The sequence below is a fragment of the Scyliorhinus torazame genome, chromosome 18, assembly GCF_047496885.1.
Source record: "Scyliorhinus torazame isolate Kashiwa2021f chromosome 18, sScyTor2.1, whole genome shotgun sequence".
Classification (NCBI taxonomy): domain Eukaryota; kingdom Metazoa; phylum Chordata; class Chondrichthyes; order Carcharhiniformes; family Scyliorhinidae; genus Scyliorhinus; species Scyliorhinus torazame.
The window spans coordinates 87,201,224-87,221,147 of NC_092724.1; the positions used below are offsets into that span (position 1 = coordinate 87,201,224).

The 19,924-nt window shown below is 48.2% G+C and overlaps 1 protein-coding gene across 4 annotated transcripts in view; it reads right to left on the minus strand.

Annotated features, from left to right (window-relative positions):
- LOC140395345 (baculoviral IAP repeat-containing protein 7-like) overlaps positions 1-19,924 on the minus strand; it is a 94,039-nt gene that overhangs the window by 19,532 nt on the left and 54,583 nt on the right. For 2 of the 4 annotated variants that reach the window (XR_011936163.1, XR_011936162.1), the window contains 2 exons: positions 18,681-18,883; positions 4,776-4,975 (listed from right to left, as the gene is read on the minus strand). Coding sequence is in view for 2 of the 4 variants with exons in the window: in XM_072482985.1 (XP_072339086.1) it covers positions 18,690-18,883 (194 nt within the window). In the remaining 2 variants the exon portion in view is untranslated. Of the gene's footprint in view, positions 1-4,756; positions 4,976-18,680; positions 18,884-19,924 lie in introns of those variants that run through there. The other 2 variants (XM_072482986.1, XM_072482985.1) reach the window with 2 other exon arrangements.

Consider the following 19,924-nt stretch of genomic DNA (forward strand, 5'->3'; position numbering starts at 1 on the left):
TCCCCTCCCGCAAGAGTCGTTGGACCTCGGACCTGATAAAAGTCCTGTCTTGAATGCTATACCGCTTGCTTCTGGTGGCGACTGGCTTACAGTCGGCGGTGAGGTTTGCGAAGAGCGGGGGAGGGTCAACTTTTAGTGTCGCGAGGCTCAATACAGTGAGTGGGGGTAGGGCCCCGCCGAATTTCAGGGTCAGGCTCTTGAGGTTACACTGGAAATCTAGTCCCAACAGGAGAGGAGTGCAGAGGTCAGGGAGTACATATAGCTTAAAATCGGCGTACTCGGCGCCCTGTATTGCTAGGGTTGCGGTAGTGCACCCCCGTATCTGCACGGAGTGCAACCCAGAAGCGAGGGAGATGGTTTGGTGTGCCGGGAAGATTGGGAGCGAGCAGCGTCTTACCATGTCTGGGTGAATAAAGCTCTACATGCTCCCGGAGTCGTACAGGCAAGGTGTTTCCTGTCCATTTACCCGGACGGTCATCATGGAGCTCCGGGGGTGTTTGGGTCGCGACTGGTCCAGGGTGACTGCGTTGAGTTGCGGGTAGCCGGTGTGGTCGGAGGTGGTCCCAAGATGGCTGCCCCCGTCGGTCGCACATGTCAGGCTGCATTGCAGATGCCGGCCAAGGTGCCGGCCCCCGTCGGTCGCACGTGTCAGGCGGCGAGGAAGGTGGTGTCCAAGATGGCGGCCCCCACAAGTCGCACGTGGCGGGCTGCATGGGCGAGGATGCCCAAGATGGCGGCCCCCGTGAGTCGCACATGTTGTGCGGGCTTGAAGATGGCTGCCCCCACAGACAGCACGAGGTCAATGATGCGTCCGGGGGCGGAGCCGGCAGGCAAGCTGCTACACTGCGGGATCTGTGGGCCTGTGAGTCTGAGGGTCGGGCCTGCGATTTTGAGAGTTTGGACCTGGCCAGGCAAACCTTAGCAAAATGTCCTTTTTTCCCCGCAGTCGCTGCAGTTCGCGTTCCAGGCCAGACAGTGCTGCCTGGGGCGCTAATGCTGGCCACAGAAATAGCAGGGTAGCCCCCCAGTGTTGGGCGAGCAGCCGCGCGGCACAGGCCTGGGGTACTGTTTGGTCGGGGTCCACGAGGGGGTCGCGTGATCAGACGGGAACTCGTTGAGGCTTTGGAATGGTACTTCTAGGGAGGAGGCTAGTTTTACCGTCTCTTCCCGGTCTAGGGCACCCTTTTCGAGTAGGCGCTGTCTCACGTAGTTGGACTGGACTCCAGCCATGTAGGCGTCCTGGACGGCGAGGTCCATATGTTGAGTGAGCGTAACGGCCTGGTAGTTGCAACATCGCGCAAGGATTTTGAGGTCGCGTAGGTACTCCTCCAGCGATTCCCTGGGGCGTTGGCAGCACGTAGTGAGGAGCTGTCGCGCGTAGATCTCGTTCACTGGCCTTACATATAGGCGATTCAACATCGTGAGTGCGTCTGCGTAGATGGAAGCTTCCTCAAGTTGAACAGAAATTCGATGGCTCACCCGGGCGTGGAGGAGACTCAGCTTCTGATCGTCGGAGATGGAAGGCGAGGAGAAGGCTGCGAGGTAGGCCTCGAAACAGCAGAGCCAGTGCGAAAAAATCCCTTTCGCCTCCGCGGCTTGCGGGTCGAGTTCCAGTCGGTCAGGTTTGAGGGCCGATTCCATTGTGGTGTTGTAGTCGATTAAATTGATGCGACCATCAATTCACACAAAACAAGGAGTAGAAGTAAACTGTGGCTCTAATCAACTAGAACAGTGCCTGCCTGTGACTGCTCTGCTACTGGGAGCCGCCTACAGGGTACTGTTCTTTATACCTCCCCTCAAGGGGAGGTGCCAGGGGCGGAGCCCACAAAGGCACCAACATGATACATCACAGGTAATACCTTACAATGGTCCAAGGTGGAGCCCTCATGGACAACAGCGTGATACAGTTACATACATGGTGAATGGTTAATGCAATACATTCACAAAAGCTGTCCGATTAGGCGCTAGAAAGAAGCAGAGTATAGCCTGCTTTGATAAAATCGTCCCCCCCAGAGTACAGTCGGTCAGCAAATAATGGTTTCACTTTACAACCCCAGTTCTTTCCTCTCCCCCAAATCTGCAGGACCCTACTCCATTTCAGTGAGCCCCTCCGTGTACAAGATAACGTACCCCAACGGTAAAGCTGGTTGGTTCCACATCAACCAACTTAAAGTCTACGGATCACAATGTAGCCACTCCCACCACATCTCTCTGGCAATAGGAGTCGATTACACCCCACCCATCGACAACCTAGTCCGATCCCTATGCCAACCCTCCCCCAGCCACGCCGGCCTTTATCCCTTGTCTACGCCCACAGACCCGAACTTGTCTCCGCCCACAGGTACAGACTTTCACCTTGCACTTGACTCCAACGATAAGGGAGCATCCCGGATTTGATTACTATCCCTGAACACTGGCGCGATCTCTCTGCCACCAGTCACCCCAGCCCCAGAACCACAACGTAGATAACTTTGACCTCCTATATGCCCTACCCCAGCCACCGCCACATCTACTGCCCGACCACAGTAACTTTCCCTCCACTCCCACCACCCCTATGCCTCACAACAAACACGCCCCTCTTTGGCACCACGACAACTCTTGCAGACTGGTGAGGCACGATGATTCGGGCCATCCGAAGGCCCACGCGGCCAAGGCACAGAAAGGGCAGACACGAGTCTGGCAACCGGGAGGTGGTGATGATTCAGATACTGAGACTCATTTTGGTAATGCTTTTACAACACTGTTTGGTACAGAACCCGGAGGTGTACAGATGATGAGAAAGAGACACCGCCTAAGTATTAAGGTGTCCAAAGTTCTGATGGAGCCTGCCCGCCTTGTTCCTTCTTCTTCTTCTTCTATAAAATGGTTTTAATTAATGTCGTCCGACACAAAATTACTCTTCTGATTCGACGGTAAGATGCCCAATGTCAGTTAAAGGTACACATTTGTTGGGAAACAGATCACTGTTCTCCCAGTCTTTGTGACAGGTTTCCACTCGGCTACAAACTCTTCCCGTTCACCCAGGTTTCCAAGGTAGGGAATCACGGCACTGATCCCCGCCCTACCTGAGGACCCCAAATTCATCCGGTCAGTTGATCTCGGGTAGGGGAGTAACGGCATTAACCCCCGCCCGACCCGGGGATTCCATGCATTCTTCTCACGCAGCGGCCCACACGCACCTCATGTTCCCTTCACTTCGTATGCTCTGGAATGGTTCTCTATACTCTGTATTGCCTTTGGCAGGCCTTAGTTTCACCTTCTCTATTCTCCCTTTGGTTGTGGTATAAAGAATGCATTTTGCCACATTCCGTACACTCACCCCTTCTTTCCTTTACCTCCCGTGACCCCCTGGTCGTTCCCCACATGCTATTTACACATATGACACAATTGGTTACTGCTCACTGCTGCCATACACGCTGCTACACGTGAACTGCTTCTGAGCCCTGGGACGAAAATCTATAAAACTGGCTGCCCTGAAATTCGGCTGGTTAAGATAAGCCTAACCATTACTGGTTGCAAGTAAAGAAAAGATTGGTCGAAGAAATTTGTCCAACTACTCCCCGCATCGACCACAAGCTGCGAGAGTCTCTGTAAGTTAAAAATTAGCATTTTTTATCTCTCCAAAATGATATTTAAAAAAAAAAAAAAACGAGGGAGTCACACATGGTGACAATCATAACGGGTAATTGGAGTAAGGACAGAAAGACTAATAAAACGAGATATTAATCAAAGGTAATAACAGATGCTATGTTTGCACCCCCAGGATTACACGGAAAACAGAAAACACAGGATGAAGCAAGGACTGCTGACATGCGTTTGGATCTTCGCTGGACTTCTGCAACTGCGCGCGCAACGGACCTTTATTACAAACCCCACACCAGCCCCGAACACTATCACCCAACAGACCTCCACCAGCCTGGACACTACATCACACATAAAGACAGACATCGAAACCCCCACCTGGTGCGAAAACATTGCCGAATGGAACTCCCTTTCATACATAGTAGAGGCCCTTCTAGTAATTGCAATAATCTAGTGTCATTCAGACACTTCGACTTCGTAAATGGCGAGCAAAAGCCTCCCGCTCCCCGATATATACAGTCCGATCCCCCTTCTTTGGAATTCAACAAAATGAACTCATGTACTAATCGCTGCTAAGAATAAACCATGTACCTCTTTAACTTTATTAGGGTTAAGTAGAAATGTGATGCTGCTGTTTTTAAATTTTGTACTGAATACAAGTTCTTTGATATTCACCAGCAGCATGAGAGCAGCTTAGATAGAGTTAGCTAGAGATCAACTGTGCGGATAAATTAAATGATATAGTGACCTAAATTATTGTAACCATTAGAGATGAATTAATTTATGAATGCATTCGAATATTAGGTAAATGTCCCAAACGATAAGATAGAGTAGAGTAGAACCTTGCCTTGACCAAGGGTGACCGGACCACTAAGGATGAACAGGGATCAATAGTGTGAATAGCTGCACGTTCAGGATCAAAAGGACGGAAAGTAGCCATCTAAGGTGGCCACCTGCAAAGGACCATGGGAATTATGACCAACCCAGGACTCAGACAGATACGCAGCCTATGTGTATCTAAAACACAGGTAACCAGACCTGACCGAAGCCCCCGCTCGTTTACATTTCAATGGCCCATTTTCCCAGGACAATAGAACTCCAACCAAGCAACCAGTACAGCCACAGACTGATCGGCGCCACTCCCCTTACTCAGAAAGCACAACTGCCAAGGTCAATGACAGCTAAGGACTCACCCAGCTACCAAGGCACCCGCCCCTTTATTGGCCGAAATCGAAGAGAGTGATCAGAGCCCTGTTGAACGATTGGGTCCAAGTCCAAAGACCAACGATCGCTACCTGACGGATGAGCCCAGCAGAGACAGAGCCACTTTCTTCGTACCAGCCAAGTGAAATCCAGATATAGGCCTTTATCCATTTGCACAGTGCCGGTCGCCCTGAAGTTAAGTATAGGTTATTGTAGTTGATAGATGTAGTTTAACTCGTAGTAGATATTGTGTTTGCATGTTGAGATAATTCTTGTGTATGTAAATAAACCATCTTTTGAACTAACTTACTGGTTGTGTGGTCATTTGATCGATATAAGGGAAAGGCTTGTGGTTCACCGAGATAAATAAATAGAGCAACAGGTAGTAGCTGATAAGGACAGGGAAATCACTGAACTGAAACGCACAAACCAGGCTAGCCTAGTACATTTGAGTAGTTTTCAAACACAGTGCGATAAAACCTACCAAGCCACCATTGAAATCACCCCACACCGCCTGCAAATGGCCGGAATATTCCATCCCTATTTCAGCATCAAGCTTACATGGTGAGCAAATGTCTCGAACTCGATTTACAAGTTTGCCATTAAGGCCAACCTTACAGGGCGTGGAGCTGTTGGAATCCCATTGTGTATTTTTAAAATATTCGTTCATGGGACATTGGTGTCGCAGGCTGTACTAGCATTTATTGCTCATCCCTAATTACCTTTGAGCGGGCAGCTAAGAGTCAACCACATTGCTGTGGATCTGGAGTCACATGTAGGCCACACCAGGTAAGGACGGCAGATTTTTTTCCCTAAAGGACATTAGTGAACTAGATGGGTTTTCACGACAATCGACAATGGTTTCATGGTCATCAGATTTTTATTGAATTCAAATTTCACCATCTGCAGTGGCGGGATTTGAACCTGGGAGCCGAGTACATTACTCTTGTTAATTATTTCTGTCTCAGGGACAGTGTGTGAGGAAACTCCTGGAAGTCATTAGAGTTAATTAGCAGCTTCACTACTTCAGCTAAGGGCCGGCGACCTATTTTATTTGAAGAACCTTTTTCGAAAAAATTACCTAAAATAAAAATTATTGGGAGCCAGAAGCTGAAAATTTAGCATTTCTAAACCAAACACTTGGTGGATTTCATGAGTAGAATGCCTAATTTAAAATAACTATAATATTAATCTATAATAAATCAAATACACAGATTAAATTTAGGTTTCATTGGGAGAAAAAAAATCAAACTTAAAATAGACTTACTGAATTGTGGTGTTTTTTTATTTTTTTTTAAACTATAATTTTGTTAGCAAAATCACCATGGAACCAAATTTTAGCTGTGATTAAAAAAACTTCTAATTGCACATGCAGAATCATTATCATCTCTGTGGTATTAAAAACAATATTGGTCACAAAGATAGAATCTATTACTGGAATCAAAGGCAATGGGCTGGATTCTCCGTTTCATCGGCTCGAACAGAGAACTCGCGGGAGGTTTACGACCCCGCACCAATTCTGGGACTGGTGAGTGGCTAGAGCGGCACCGGGTGAAACTCCTGGCTCCCGTGCCGAAAATGGCCGGAGAATGGCCGGGTCCCTGGCCGTGCATGCGCACAGCTGACGCCCTGCAGCAGTCGCGCTGCACAACGTGCGCGGACCCGACACGCCATCCGTGATTCCACAGGCCAGCCCCTGGCCACCTCCCACCAATCCCCCCAGCCCTCACAGAAGCCCCTCCGGCCAGCGGTGCAGGTCCTAGCCAAGTGTGGCGGCGCTAGACACAGTCCGCAGCCACCACACCGGGTTCCCGACCGCTGAGACCACACGTGTCCCACGCCGTCAGGAACTGAGCCCATTGGGGGCGAAGCATCGCGGGATGGCCTGCAGATGACACGCCAATGGTGCGCAACACGATTACGCTATTTCCGAAGGGGCAGAGCATGGCTGATCGGTGTCAAACCGGGCCCCAATTTGGGCATCGGAGTCAATTCTCCGCCCAATCGCAGATTACGATGTTGGCGCCGGGCAACGGAGAATCACGCCCAAAATCTATAATCATGGTGTGGCTGTACCACTTAAACAGGTCTGTTTGAAACATCTCAAAGTGCAAAATAATGATTAGCCTTTTACCCCAACACAGCTCTTACTTTTCTTGGCTTTTTCTTTAGGATTTGTTCATGTTTTATAATAATCTTTATTAATGTCTCTTTATTAATGAAGTTACTATGAAAATCCCCTTGTCACTACATTCCGGCGCCTGCTCGGATACACTGAGGCAGAATTCAGAAAGTCCAATTCACGTCACAAGCACGTCTTTCGGGATTTGTGGGAGGAAACCGGAAAACCAGGAGGAAACTCACGCAGACATGGGAGAACGTGCAGACTCCACACAGACAGTGACCTAAGCTGGGAATCAAACCCAGGTCCTGGGCACTGTGAAGCAACAGTGCTAACCTCTGTGTTACCGTGTTGAAATCCAACTGGAAAAGATTGGGAGCCTCAGATGATATATTAAAGAGTCACATGTGGATCTGCAGTCACAGGTTGCCGCCTCCTGATCTAGGCGGTAATCTGGCGAGCCCACGTCTCTCCCATTGTGGAACATAGGAACAGGAGTAGGCCATGCAACCCCTCAAACCTGTCCTGCCATTTAACAAGATCATGGCTGATCTGTGACTTAAATCCATATACCTGCCTTTGTCCCATATCCCTTAATATCTGCTTAACAAAAATCTATCTCAGATTTAAAATTAACACTGATCTAGCTTCAACTGCTGTTTGTGGGAGAGAGTTCCAAACCACTACCACCCTTTGAGTGAAGGAGTTCTCCCTGACATCTCTCACGTATGGTCTAGCCCTGATTTTTAGACTATGCCCCCTAGTTTCAGAATCTCCAACCAGTGGAAATGGTTTATCATTATCTACCCCGTCTTTCCATGTTAATATCTTGAAGACTTCAGATCACCCCTTAACCTCCTAAATTCTAGCAAAAACAGGCATAATTTGTGTAATCTGTCCTTGTAACCTAACCCTTGTAGACTGGTATCATTTTGTATAATTTTTGTGAACCCGCCTCACATTCATCCCACTGAAACCAGTTGGATGGATCCTATAATATTTGGGTGATCTGTTTTGGAATTGCAGGGATGGTGCAGGGGGAGGGTTTCAGATTTCTGGATAATTGGGGCTCATTCTGGGGTTGGTGGGACCTCTACAAACGGGATGGTCTACACCTGGACCAGAGGGGTACCAATATCCTGGAGGGGAAATTTGCTAATGCTCTTCGGGAGGGTTTAAACTAGTTCAGCAGGGGCTTGGGAACCTGAATTGTAGCTCCAGTATACAGGAGGTTGAGAGTAGTGAGGTCATGAGTAAGGTTTTAAAGTTGCAGGAGTGTACCGGCAGGCAGGAAGGTGGGTGAAAGTGTGTCTTCTTCAATGCCAGGAGCATCCGGAATAAGGTGGGTGAACTTGCGGCATGGGTTGGTACCTGGGACTTTGGCGTTGTGGCCATTTCGGAGACATGGATAGAGCAGGGACAGGAATGGTTGTTGCAGATGCCGGGGTTTCAATATTTCAGTAAGCACAGGGAAGGTGGTAAAAGATGGGGAGGGGTGGCATTGTTAGTCAAGGACAGTATTACGGTGGCAGAAAGGTGCTGAGGTAGTATGGGCTGAGGTTAGAAACAGGAAAGGAGAGGTCACCCTGTTAGGGGTTTTCTATAGGCCTCCGAAAAGTTCCAGAGATGTAGGGGAAAGGATTGCAAAGATGATTCTGGATAGGAGCAAAAGCAACAGGGTAGTTGTTATGGGGGATTTTAACTTTCCAAATATTGACTGGAAAAGCTATAGTTCGAGTACTTTAGATGGGTCCGTTTTTGTCCAATGTGTGCAGGAGGGTTTCCTGACACAGTATGTAGATAGGCCAACGAGAGACGAGGCCATATTGGATTTGATACTGGGTAATGAACCAGGACAGGTGTTAGATTTGGAGGTAGGTGAGCACTTTGGTGATAGTGACCACAATTCGATTACGTTTACTTTAGTGATGGAAAGGGATAGGTATATACCGCAGGGCAAGAGTTATATCTGGGGGAAAGGCAATTATGGTGCGATGAGGCAAGACTTAGGATGCATCGGATGGAGAGGAAAACTGCAGGGGATGGGCACAATGGAAATGTGGAGCTTGTTCAAGGAACAGCAATGCGTGTCCTTGATAAGTATGTACCTGTCAGGCAGGGAGGAAGTGGTCGAGCAAGGGAACCGTGGTTTACTAAAGCAGTTGAAACACTTGACAAGAGGAAGAAGGAGGCTTATGTAAAGATGAGACATGAAGGTTCAGTAAAGGCGCTCGAGAGTTACAAGTTAGCTAAGAAGGACCTAAAGAGAGAGCTAAGAAGAGCCAGGAGGGGACATGAGAAGTCTTTGGCAGGTAAGATCAAGGATAACCCTAAAGCTTTCTATAGATATGTCAGGAATAAAAGACTAGGGTAAGAGTAGGGCCAGTCAAGGACAGTAGTGGGAAGTTGTGCTTGGAGTCCGAGGAGATAGGAGAGGTGCTAAATGAATATTTTTTGTCAGTATTCACACAGGAAAAAGACAATGTTGTCGAGGAGAATACTGAGATTCAGGCTAGTAGACTAGAAGGGCTTGAGGTTCATAAGGAGGAGGTGTTAACAATTCTGGAAAGGGTGAAAATAGATATGTCCCCTGGGCCGGATTGAATTTATCCTAGGATTCTCTGGGAAGCTAGGGAGGAGATTGCTGAGCCTTTGGTTTGATCTTTAAGTCATCTTTGTCAACAGGAATAGTGCCAGAAGACTGGAGGATAGCAAATGTTGTCCCCTTGTTCAAGAAGGGGAGTAGAGACAACCCCGGTAACTACAGACCAGTGAGAGCCTTACTTCTGTTGTGGGCAAAATCTTGGAAATGTTTATAAGAGATAGGGTGTATAATCATCTGGAAAGGAATAATTTGATTAGACATAGCCAACACGGTTTCGTGAAGGGTAGGTCGTGCCTCACAAACCTTATTGAGTTCTTTGAGAAGGTGACCAAACGGTGGATGAGGGTAAAGCAGTTGATGTGGTGTAAATGGATTTTAGTAAAGAGTTTGATAAGGTTCCCCACGGTTGGCTACTGCAGAAAATACGGAAGCGTGGGATTCAGGGAGATTTAGCAGTTTGGATCAGAAATTGGCTAGCTGGAAGAAGACAAAGGGTGGTGGTTGATGGGAAGTGTTCAGACTGGAGTCCAGTTACTAGTGGTGTATCACAAGGATCTGTTTTGGGGCCACTGCTGTTGGTCATTTTTATAAATGACCTGGAGGAGGGCGTAGAAGGATGGGTGAGTAAATTTGCAGATGACACTAAAGTCGGTGGAGTTGTGGACAGTGCGGAAGGATGTTACAAGTTACAGAGGGACATAGATAAACTGCAGCGCTGGGCTGAGAGGTGGCAAATGGTGTTTAATGCAGAAAAGTGTGAGGTGATTCATTTTGGAAGGAATAACAGGAAGGTAGAGTACTGGGCTAATGGTAAGATTCTTGGCAGTGTGGATGAGCAGAGAGATCTCGGTGTCCATGTACATAGATCCCTGAAAGTTGCCACCCAGGTTGAGAGGGTTGTTAAGAAGGCGTACGGTGTGTTAGCTTTTATTGGTAGAGGGATTGAGCTTCGGAGCCATGAGGTCATGTTGCAGCTGTACAAAACTCTGATGCGGCCGCATTTGGAGTATTGCGTGCAATTCTGGTCACCGCATTATAGGAAGGATGTGGAAGCATTGGAAAGGGTGCAGAGGAGATTTACCATAATGTTGCCTGGTATGGAGGGAAGATCTTATGAGGAAAGGCTGAGGGACTTGAGGATGTTTTTGTTAGAGAGAAGAAGGTTAAGAGGTGACTTAACACAGGTGTATTAGACAGTGAGTGAGAGCCTTTTTCCTCGGATGGTGATGTCTAGCACGAGGGGACATAGCTTTAAATTGAGGGGAGATAGATATAAGACAGATGTCAGAGGTAGGTTCTTTACTCAGAGAGTAGTAAAGGTGTGGAATGCCCTGCCTGCAACAGTAGTGAACTCGCCAACACTAAGGGTATTCAAATGGTCATTGGATAGACATATGGACGATAAGGGAATAATGTAGATGGGTTTCAGAGTGGTTTCACAGATCGGAGAATTGCCGGGAGCTGGCGTGAATCCCGCCCCCGCCGGTTGCCGAATTCTCCGACACCGGATAATCGGCGACGCGGGAATCGGCGAACCTCCCCCTGCCGATTCTCCGGCCCGCGATGGGCCGAAGTCCCGCTGCTGGAATGCCTGTCTCGCCGGCGAGGATCAAACCACCTCTCTTCCTGGGGGGGGGGGGGGGGGTGCGATCTGGCCCCGGGGGGTGCCCCCACGGTAGCCTGGCCCACGATCGGGGCCCACCGATCCGCGGGTGGGCCTGTGCCGTGGGGCACTCTTTTCCCTCCGCCTCGGCACAGTCTTCACCACGGCCGACGAGAAAGAGACACCCCCCCCCCCCCCCCCCCCCCAGCGCATGCGCGGGGATGACGTCAGCAGCCGCTGATGCTCCCACGCATGCGCGGACTTCCGCTGCCCTGCGAAGTCCTTTCGGCCTCGGCTGGCGTGGCGCCAAAGGCCTTTCCCGCCGGCTGGCGGCGCAGCAACCACTCTGGTGCGGGGCTAGCCCCTCAAGGTGAGGGCTTGGCCTCTAAAGGTGCGGAGAAATCCGCACCTTTGGGGCGGCCCGACACCGGAGTGGATCACGCCACTCCATCCCGCCGGGACCCCCCGCCCCGCCGGGTAGGGGAGAATCCTGCCCCTAATTTCTAAGTTTGGTATCGAGCGGGAATTGCCGAGAGCTTCCTGATGCTCGGCCTGGCAGGCCGGCAACGCTATTGAACGTTAATTGGTCAATTTAACGAGGCCCCACGAGCTTCTCGCCGCAAATGAGACTCGCCAGCCGATTCGCTGGCACCGCTCTCGCCAGGCCACTCCGCTCCTGCTAACAAGGATGAGTAGCATTAAGCTGCACTTGCACAGCCAACCCCGCCAGCAGAAATGGCACCGAGGAGACCAGCCCCAAGATTCGGGAACACTAACTGGTGGAAACTGCAAGATACAGTAGAGGCCAGGAGGGATGTCCTGTTCCCCAGAGGGTCCCGGAGGGTCAGCCAGAGGGCAGCCAGTGCTGCCTGGGACGAGGTGACGGAGGCTGTGAGCGCCGGGACCAGGATGGACTGGCCTCCAGTGCTGGAAAAGGGTCTACAACCTGCACCGGGCAGCACGAGTAAGTAGGCACCCACGACCCCCACCCGAGACCTTACCGCACCCACGCGAACATCCACCCCAACTCCCTGTACAACCCCAACTCTCCCACCACCCTCCTCTCCCTTAAACCCCCCCCCCAAACCCTTTCTTCACGACCTCCCCCATCCACCACTGTGAACCACGTATGTGGCTAGCGATGCACTCTCTGTGTCTCCTCAGAAAAAGCTTTCCCATAATCGCCAGAAGACCATCCAGACTGGCCGAGGGGTGCCGGAAGTAAGAATTCTCACCTCCTTTGAGGAGTGTGCCCTGGAGGTGACTGGTGTGGCCGAGGCCAGGGTGGCCACCTACGTGGAGGCTGACGGACGCCGCAGAGGTGAGGAACCACTGGGCTCCATCCGGAGGACTTATCAAACCTGCTAGGGTGCGGGACATCTCTGACCGACTTGAAAGGATACTGGAGAGGGAGGGGGAGGATCCAGTTGTTGTGGTCCATGTTGGTACCAACAACATAGGCAAGTCTAGGAAAGAGGACCTGTTTAGAGATTATAAAGAGCTAAGATTCAAATTAAAAAACAGGTCCTCAAGGGTCATAATCTCCGGATTACTGCCCGAGCCACGGGCAAATTGGCATAGGGAGGCAAGAATAAGGGAAGTTAACACGTGGCTGAAAGAGTGGTGTGGGAAAGAGGGGTTCCTTTTCATGGGACACTGGCATCAGTTTTGGGACAGAGGGGACCTATACCGTTGGGATGGTCTCCACCTGAACCGAGCTGGGACCAGTGTTCTGGCGAAAAGAGTAAATAGGGTGGTCAATAGGACTTTAAACTAGAGATTGAGGGGGGGGGGGGCGTGAAAGGAAAGTCAGGGAACCAAGAGGTGAAGTAATCAGTGGGAAGCGTAGCTGCTTAGGAATACAAAAAAAGCACGAAAAGACAGAACTCAGGAGAGGTTACGATAGTCCCCATCTCACAAAATATGACAGAGTGTACGGAAAGGCTCAGTAAACCAAGGTCCACCACACTAAGAAAACAAAAAGGGATGGTCAATAGAGAATTAAAGGTGCTATATTTAAATGCGTGCAGTGTACGGAACAAGGTAGATGAGCTTGTGGCCCAGATTGTGACTGGCAGGTATGATGTGGTAGGCATCACAGAGACGTGGTTGCAGGGGGTTCAGGACTGGCATTTAAACATCCAGGGATTCACAACCTATCAAAAAGACAGAGAGGTGGGCAGAGGGGGTGGGGTTGCCTTGTTAATTAGGAATGAAATTAAATCAATAGCACTAAACGACATAGGGTCAGATGATGTGGAGTCTGTGTGGGTAGAGTTGAAGAACCACAAAGGCACAAAAACAATAATGGGAGTTATGTACAGGCCTCCTAACAGTGGTCAGGACCAGGGGCACAAAATGCACCACGAAATAGAAAGGGTATGTCAGAAAGGCAAGGTCACGGTGATCATGGGTGACTTCAATATGCAGGTGGACTGGGTAAATAATGTTGCCAGTGGACCCAAAGAAAGGGAATTCATTGAATGTTTACAGGAGGGCTTTTTGGAACAGCTTGTGATGGAGCCCACGAGGGAACAGGCCATTCTGGACTTAGTGTTATGTAATGAGCCAGACTTGATAAAAGATCTTAAAGTAAGGGAACACTTAGGAGGCAGTGATCATAATATGGTAGAATTCAGTCTGCAATTTGAAAGAAAGAAGGGAGAATCAGATGTAAAAGTGTTACAGTTAAATAAAGGTAACTACAGGGGCATGAGGGAGGAAGTGACGAAAATAGACTGGGAGCAGAGCCTAGTGGGAAAGACAGTAGAACAGCAATGGCAGGAGTTTCTGGGAGTAATTGAGGACACAGTACAGAAGTTCATCCCAAAGAAAAGAAAGGTTATCAGAGGGGGGATTAGGCAGCCATGGCTGACAAAGGAAGTCAGGGAATGCATCAAAGCAAAAGAGAAATGTGGCAAAGAGTAGTGAGAAGTCAGAAGATTGGGAAGGCTACAAAAACAAACAGAGGATAACAACGAGAGAAATAAGGAAAGAGAGGATCAAATATGAAGGTAGGCTAGCCAGTAACATTAGGAATGATAGTAAAAGTTTCTTTAAATACATTAAAAACAAACGGAAGGCAAAAGTAGACATTGGGCCGCTCCAAAATGACGCTGGTAATCTAGTGATGGGAGACAAGGAAATAGCTGAGGAACTAAATAAGTACTTTGCGTCAGTCTTCACAGTAAAAGACATGAGTAATATCCCAACAATTCAGGAGAGTCAGGGGGCAGAGTTGAATATGGTAGCCATCACAAAGGAGAAAGTGCTAGAGAAACTAAGAGGTTTAAAAATTGATAAATCTCCAGGCCCAGATGGGCTACATCCTAGAGTTCTAAAGGAGATAGCTGAAGAAATAGTGGAGGCGTTGTTATGATCTTTCAAAAGTCACTGGAGTCAGGGAAAGTAAGGCGAGGCCATGCCTGATAAACCTGTTAGAGTTCTTTGAAGAGATAACAAATCGGTTAGACCGAGGAGAGCCAATGGATGTTATCTATCTTGACTTCCAAAAGGCCTTTGATAAGGTGCCTCACGGGAGACTGCTGAGTAAAATAAGGGCCCATGGTATTCGAGGCAAGGTACTAACATGGATTGACGATTGGCTGTCAGGCAGAAGGCAGAGAGTTGGGATAAAAGGTTCTTTTTCGAAATGGCAACCGGTGACGAGTGGTATCCCGCAGGGTTCAGTGTTGGGGCCACAGCTGTTCTCTTTATATATTAACGATCTAGTTGATGGGACTGGGGGCATTCTGGCTAAGTTTGCCGATGATACAAAGATAGGTGGAGGGGCAGGTAGTATTGAGGAGGTGGGGAGGCTGCAAAAAGATTTAGACAGTTTAGGAGAGTGGTCCAAGAAATGGCTGATGAAATTCAACGTGGGCAAGTGCGAGGTCTTGCACTTTGGAAAAAAGAATAGAGGCATGGACTATTTTCTAAACGGTAACAAAATTCATAATGCTGAAGTGCAAAGGGACTTGGGAGTCCTAGTCCAGGATTATCTAAAGGTAAACTTGCAGGTTGAGTCCGTAATTAAGAAAGCAAATGCAATGTTGTCATTTATCTCAAGAGGCTTGGAATATAAAAGCAGGGATGTACTTCTGAAACTTTATAAAGCACTAGTTAGGCCCCATTTAGAATACTGTGAGCAATTTTGGGCCCCACACCTCAGGAAGGACATACTGGCACTGGAGCAGGTCCAGCGGAGATTCACACGGATGATCCCAGGAATGGTAGGCCTAACATACGATGAACGTCTGAGGATCCTGGGATTATATTCAATGGAGTTTAGGAGGTTGAGGGGAGATCTAATAGAAACTTACAAGATAATGAATGGCTTAGATAGGGTGGACGTGGGGAAGTTGTTTCCATTAGCAGGGGAGACTAGGACCCGGGGGCACAGCTTTAGAATAAAAGGGAGTCACTTTAGAACAGAGATGAGGAGAAATTTCTTCAGCCAGAGAGTGGTGGGTCTATGGAATTCATTGCCACAGAGGGCAGTGGAGGCTGGGACGTTGAGTGTCTTTAAGACAGAAGTTGATAAATTCTTGATTTCTCGAGGAATTAAGGGCTATGGAGAGCGGGTAAATGGAGTTGAAATCAGCCATGATTGAATGGTGGAGTGGACTCGATGGGCCGAATGGCCTTACTTCCGCTCCTATGTCTTATGGTGTTATTGTCTTATAAAAGCTCAAGGTGCTTGGGGTGATAGATCAGCATGGCTAGAGGATTGGCTATCTAACAGGAATCTGAAGTCGGGTTAAATGGATCATTTGGTCGCAAATGGTAATGAGAGGGAGGCCACAGGGATCAGGGCGAGGGCCTCAACTATTTACAATCTTTATTAATGAATGATGTGTCAGCTCGATGGGCTGAATGACCTACTCCTGCTCCTATTTCTTATGATCTTATGAACATTAATGTTGTCTGCAAGTTCCAAAATTGTGCTCTGTACCTCCCAAGTCCGAGCCATTTATGTATATCAAAGACTTTGGGAAACTGCTGTATTAGAATTAGAAAATGGTTTCAGCACAGGTGGCCATTCAGCCTGCTGCATCTGTGCTGGCCCTCTAACAGAGCAATTCACTCAATGCCACTCCCCTGATTTTTCCTCGTTGCCCTGCAATCTTTCCTTTTCACAGAATGATCCCATTCCATTTTGAAAGCCTCAGTAACTCTGTCTCCACCATACTTTTGGGCAGCACATTCCAGATCCTAACCACTCGATCTGTGAAAAAGCTTTTCCTCATGTCATCCTTGCTTCTTTTGTCAATTACCGTAAATCGGTGCCCTTTGGTTCTAGTTTCTCCCAATCTACTCTGTCCAGACCCCTCATGATTTTGAAATGAAATGAAATGAAAATCGCTTATTGTCACAAGTAGGCTTCAAATGAAGTTACTGTCTTCATTACTAATGAAGAATACCTCTATCAAATCTTCTTTGGGATTGGGATTGATACAGGGCTATGGGGAGAGAGTGGGACAGTAGGAGTAGTTTGGAATTGATACAGGGCTATGGGGAGAGAGTGGGGTAGTGGGATTAATTTGGGATTGATACAGAGCGGGGTAGTGCCATCAGTTTGGAATTGATACAGGCTATAGGGAAAGAGTGGGGTAGTGGGATTAGTTTGGGATTGATACAGGGCAAGAGGGAGAGAGTGGGACAGTGCAATTAGTTTGGGGTTGATACAGGGTCATGGGAAGAGATAGAACAGTGCAATTAGTTTGGGATTGCTACAGGGAGTGGGTGGGGTAGTGGGATTAGTTTGGGATTGATACAGGGATGTAGAGAGAGAGTGGGGTAGGGGGATTAGTTTGGGATTGATGCAGGGCTATGGGAAGAGAATGGGACAGTGTGATTAGTTTGGGATTGATACAGAGCTATGGGGAAAGAGTGGGGTAGAAGGATGAGTTTGGGGATTGTTACAGAGCTATAGTGAGAGGATGGGGCAGTGGGGTTTGTTTGGGGATTGATACAGGTCTATGGACAGAGAGTGGGGCAGTGGGATTAGTTTGGGATTGACCCAGGGCTATGGGGAGAGCGCGGGGCAATGGGATAGTTTGGGATTGATACAGGGCTATGGGGAGAGCACGGATCAATGAGATTAGTTTGGGATTGATACAAGGCTATGGAGAGAGAGTGGGACAGTGCGATTAGTTTGGGATTGATACAGGGCTATTGGGAAAGTGGGGTAGTGGCATTAGTTTGGGATTGATACAGTGCTATCGGAAGGGTGTGAGGCAGTGGGATTAGTTTTGGATTGATACAGGGCTATGGGGTGAGAGTGGGATTAATTTGATTAGTTTTGGTTAGGTCTTTCAAAAAGGATGATGGGATGAATTGTCGCCTACAGTGCTTTAGCTTTATCCATTCTCTCACACCAGCTGAGACATCATCCTAACCAAAATGCATGCTTTTGCAAAAAAAAATATTTTCTTACTCTCTTTTCAATCTCTCCCTCAACGTCAGCAAAACTAAGGAGTTGGTCATTGACTTCAAAAAGTGAAGTATCTGTCTTCATCAATGGTGCCGAGGTGGAGATGGTTGACATCTTCAAATTCCTAGGTGTGCACATCACCAAAAATCTGTCCTGGTCCACACATGTCAACGCTACAACCAAGAAAGCAGAACAGTGCCTATACGTCCTCAGGAAACTAAGGAAATTCGACATGTCCCCATTTACTCTTACCAATTTTTACAAATGCACCATAGAAAGCATCCTATCTGGCTGCATCTCAGCCTGGTATGGCAACTGCTCAGCCCAAGACCGTAAGAAACTACTGAGAGTCATGAACACAGCCCAATCCATGACTCAAGCCCATCTCCCATCCATTGACTCTGTCTACACCTTCCGCTGCCTTGGGAAAGCAGGCAACATAATCAAAGACCCCTCCTACCCAGGTTATTCTCTCTTCCAACCTGTTCCATTGGGCAGAAGATACAGAATTCCAAGAACACACACTAACAGATTTAAAAACAGCTTCTTCCCGCTGTTACCAGAATCCTGAATGACCCTCTTACGGATTAAGCTGATCTCTCCACGCATCATCTATACGGAGTAGTACTACACTCTGTATGCTCACCTGATGCCTGTGTTTATGTATTTACATTCTGTATCTATCGTATGTCCTATGTTTTTTCATGTATGGAATGATCTGACTGGACTGTATGCAGAACAATACTTTTCACTGTACCTCGATACACGTAATAATAAACCCAAAACCAAATCTTTCTAATTCTGTATCATCGCAGCCGCAGAAATAGGTTTACCTCATCCGGCACTTTACCCTGGTAACGCAGTCTAATCAACAGGGATCACTGTGTATGGGCTGAGGATGGTCTGACATGAAATTTATTCCTCTTCTTGTGGGGGAAATGTTTGAATTTTAGTTGCCAACTCTCCACAACAGCAGTGATTGGTGACATGGGGCAGGCAGGGGTCGTACTCTCTCTCTCTTTGTGGAACAATGGCTGTGAGTTTCCTGAAATAATGTAACACGCGGCTACCTTCCTCACCAACAGACATTAGAGCAAGGCTGTCCTCATATTGGAGAATCTTCCCGTACCTGCGGATGTTAGGACATGAAGGCTCGAACACTACCTCTAATGAGAGCTCGACATATTGGGCAGCAGCGGAGATTCGGAGCACAGTCTCTGCACACAACCAGGTGTCCACAAGGTATAAAAACAATGGAAACCTCTCTGTCCAAGCACACTTTGCAGGTTCGTTCATTCTTCAGCTGGCGTAGTTGTTCTTCAGCACTCAAGTCTGTAAACATATGCAGACACAATGGTATTTAGATCACTTGGAATCATAGAATTTACAGTGCAACAGGAGGCCATTCGGCCCATCGTGTCTACCACAGCCCCTGAAAGAGCACCCTACCCAAGCCCACACCTCCACCCCATCCCCGTAACCAAGCAACCCCACCTAAACTTTGGACACTACGGGGCAATTTAGTGTGACCAATCCACCTAACCTGCACATCTTTGGACTTTGTGGGAGGAAATCGGAGCACACGGAGGAAACCCACGCAGACACGGGGAGAACGTGCAGACTCCGCACAGACAGTGACCCAAGCTAGGAATCAAACCCGTGTCCCTGGCACTGTGAAGCAACAGTGCTAACCATTGTGCTACCGAGCTGCCTTCTACTGACAATATCACATCATTTATAAAGTTACAATGGATTACAACCTCTTTGCAGCTCCTTTTGGATGTCACTCTGTAGCTGGTCACTAGCTGGAATGAGCATTGACCTTCCCACCCTCACTCTGCTTCTGTTATTTGTAGTATATTGAGATATACCGCTGGTTGTATATTGTATATTGTAAGAGACCTCTGGTAATCTGTAATATATTGTTATATACCTCTGGTTATCTGCAGGATATTGAGCTTTACCATTGGTTATTTGTAGCATATAGTGATATACCACTGGTTATCTGTTGTGTATTATGATAGAACAAAGAACAATAAAGCACAGGAACTGGCCCTTCAGCCCTCCAAGCCTGTACCGGTCATGACACCAACCTTTGCCAAAACCCTCAGCACTGCCTTGTGCTGTATCCCTCTATACCCATCCTTTCCATGTGTTTGTCGCCTTTTGAATGCCATTAATGTCTCTGCTTCCCCAACCTCCCCTGGCAACGTGTTCCAGGCACTCACCACCCTTGCGTAAAAGAACTGCCTCGAACATCGCCTCTAAACATTACCCCACTGACCTTAAACCTATGCCCCCTGGTGACTGACCCCTCCACCCTGGGAAAGAGTATCTGCCCATCCACTCTATCTATGCCCCATATAATCTTGT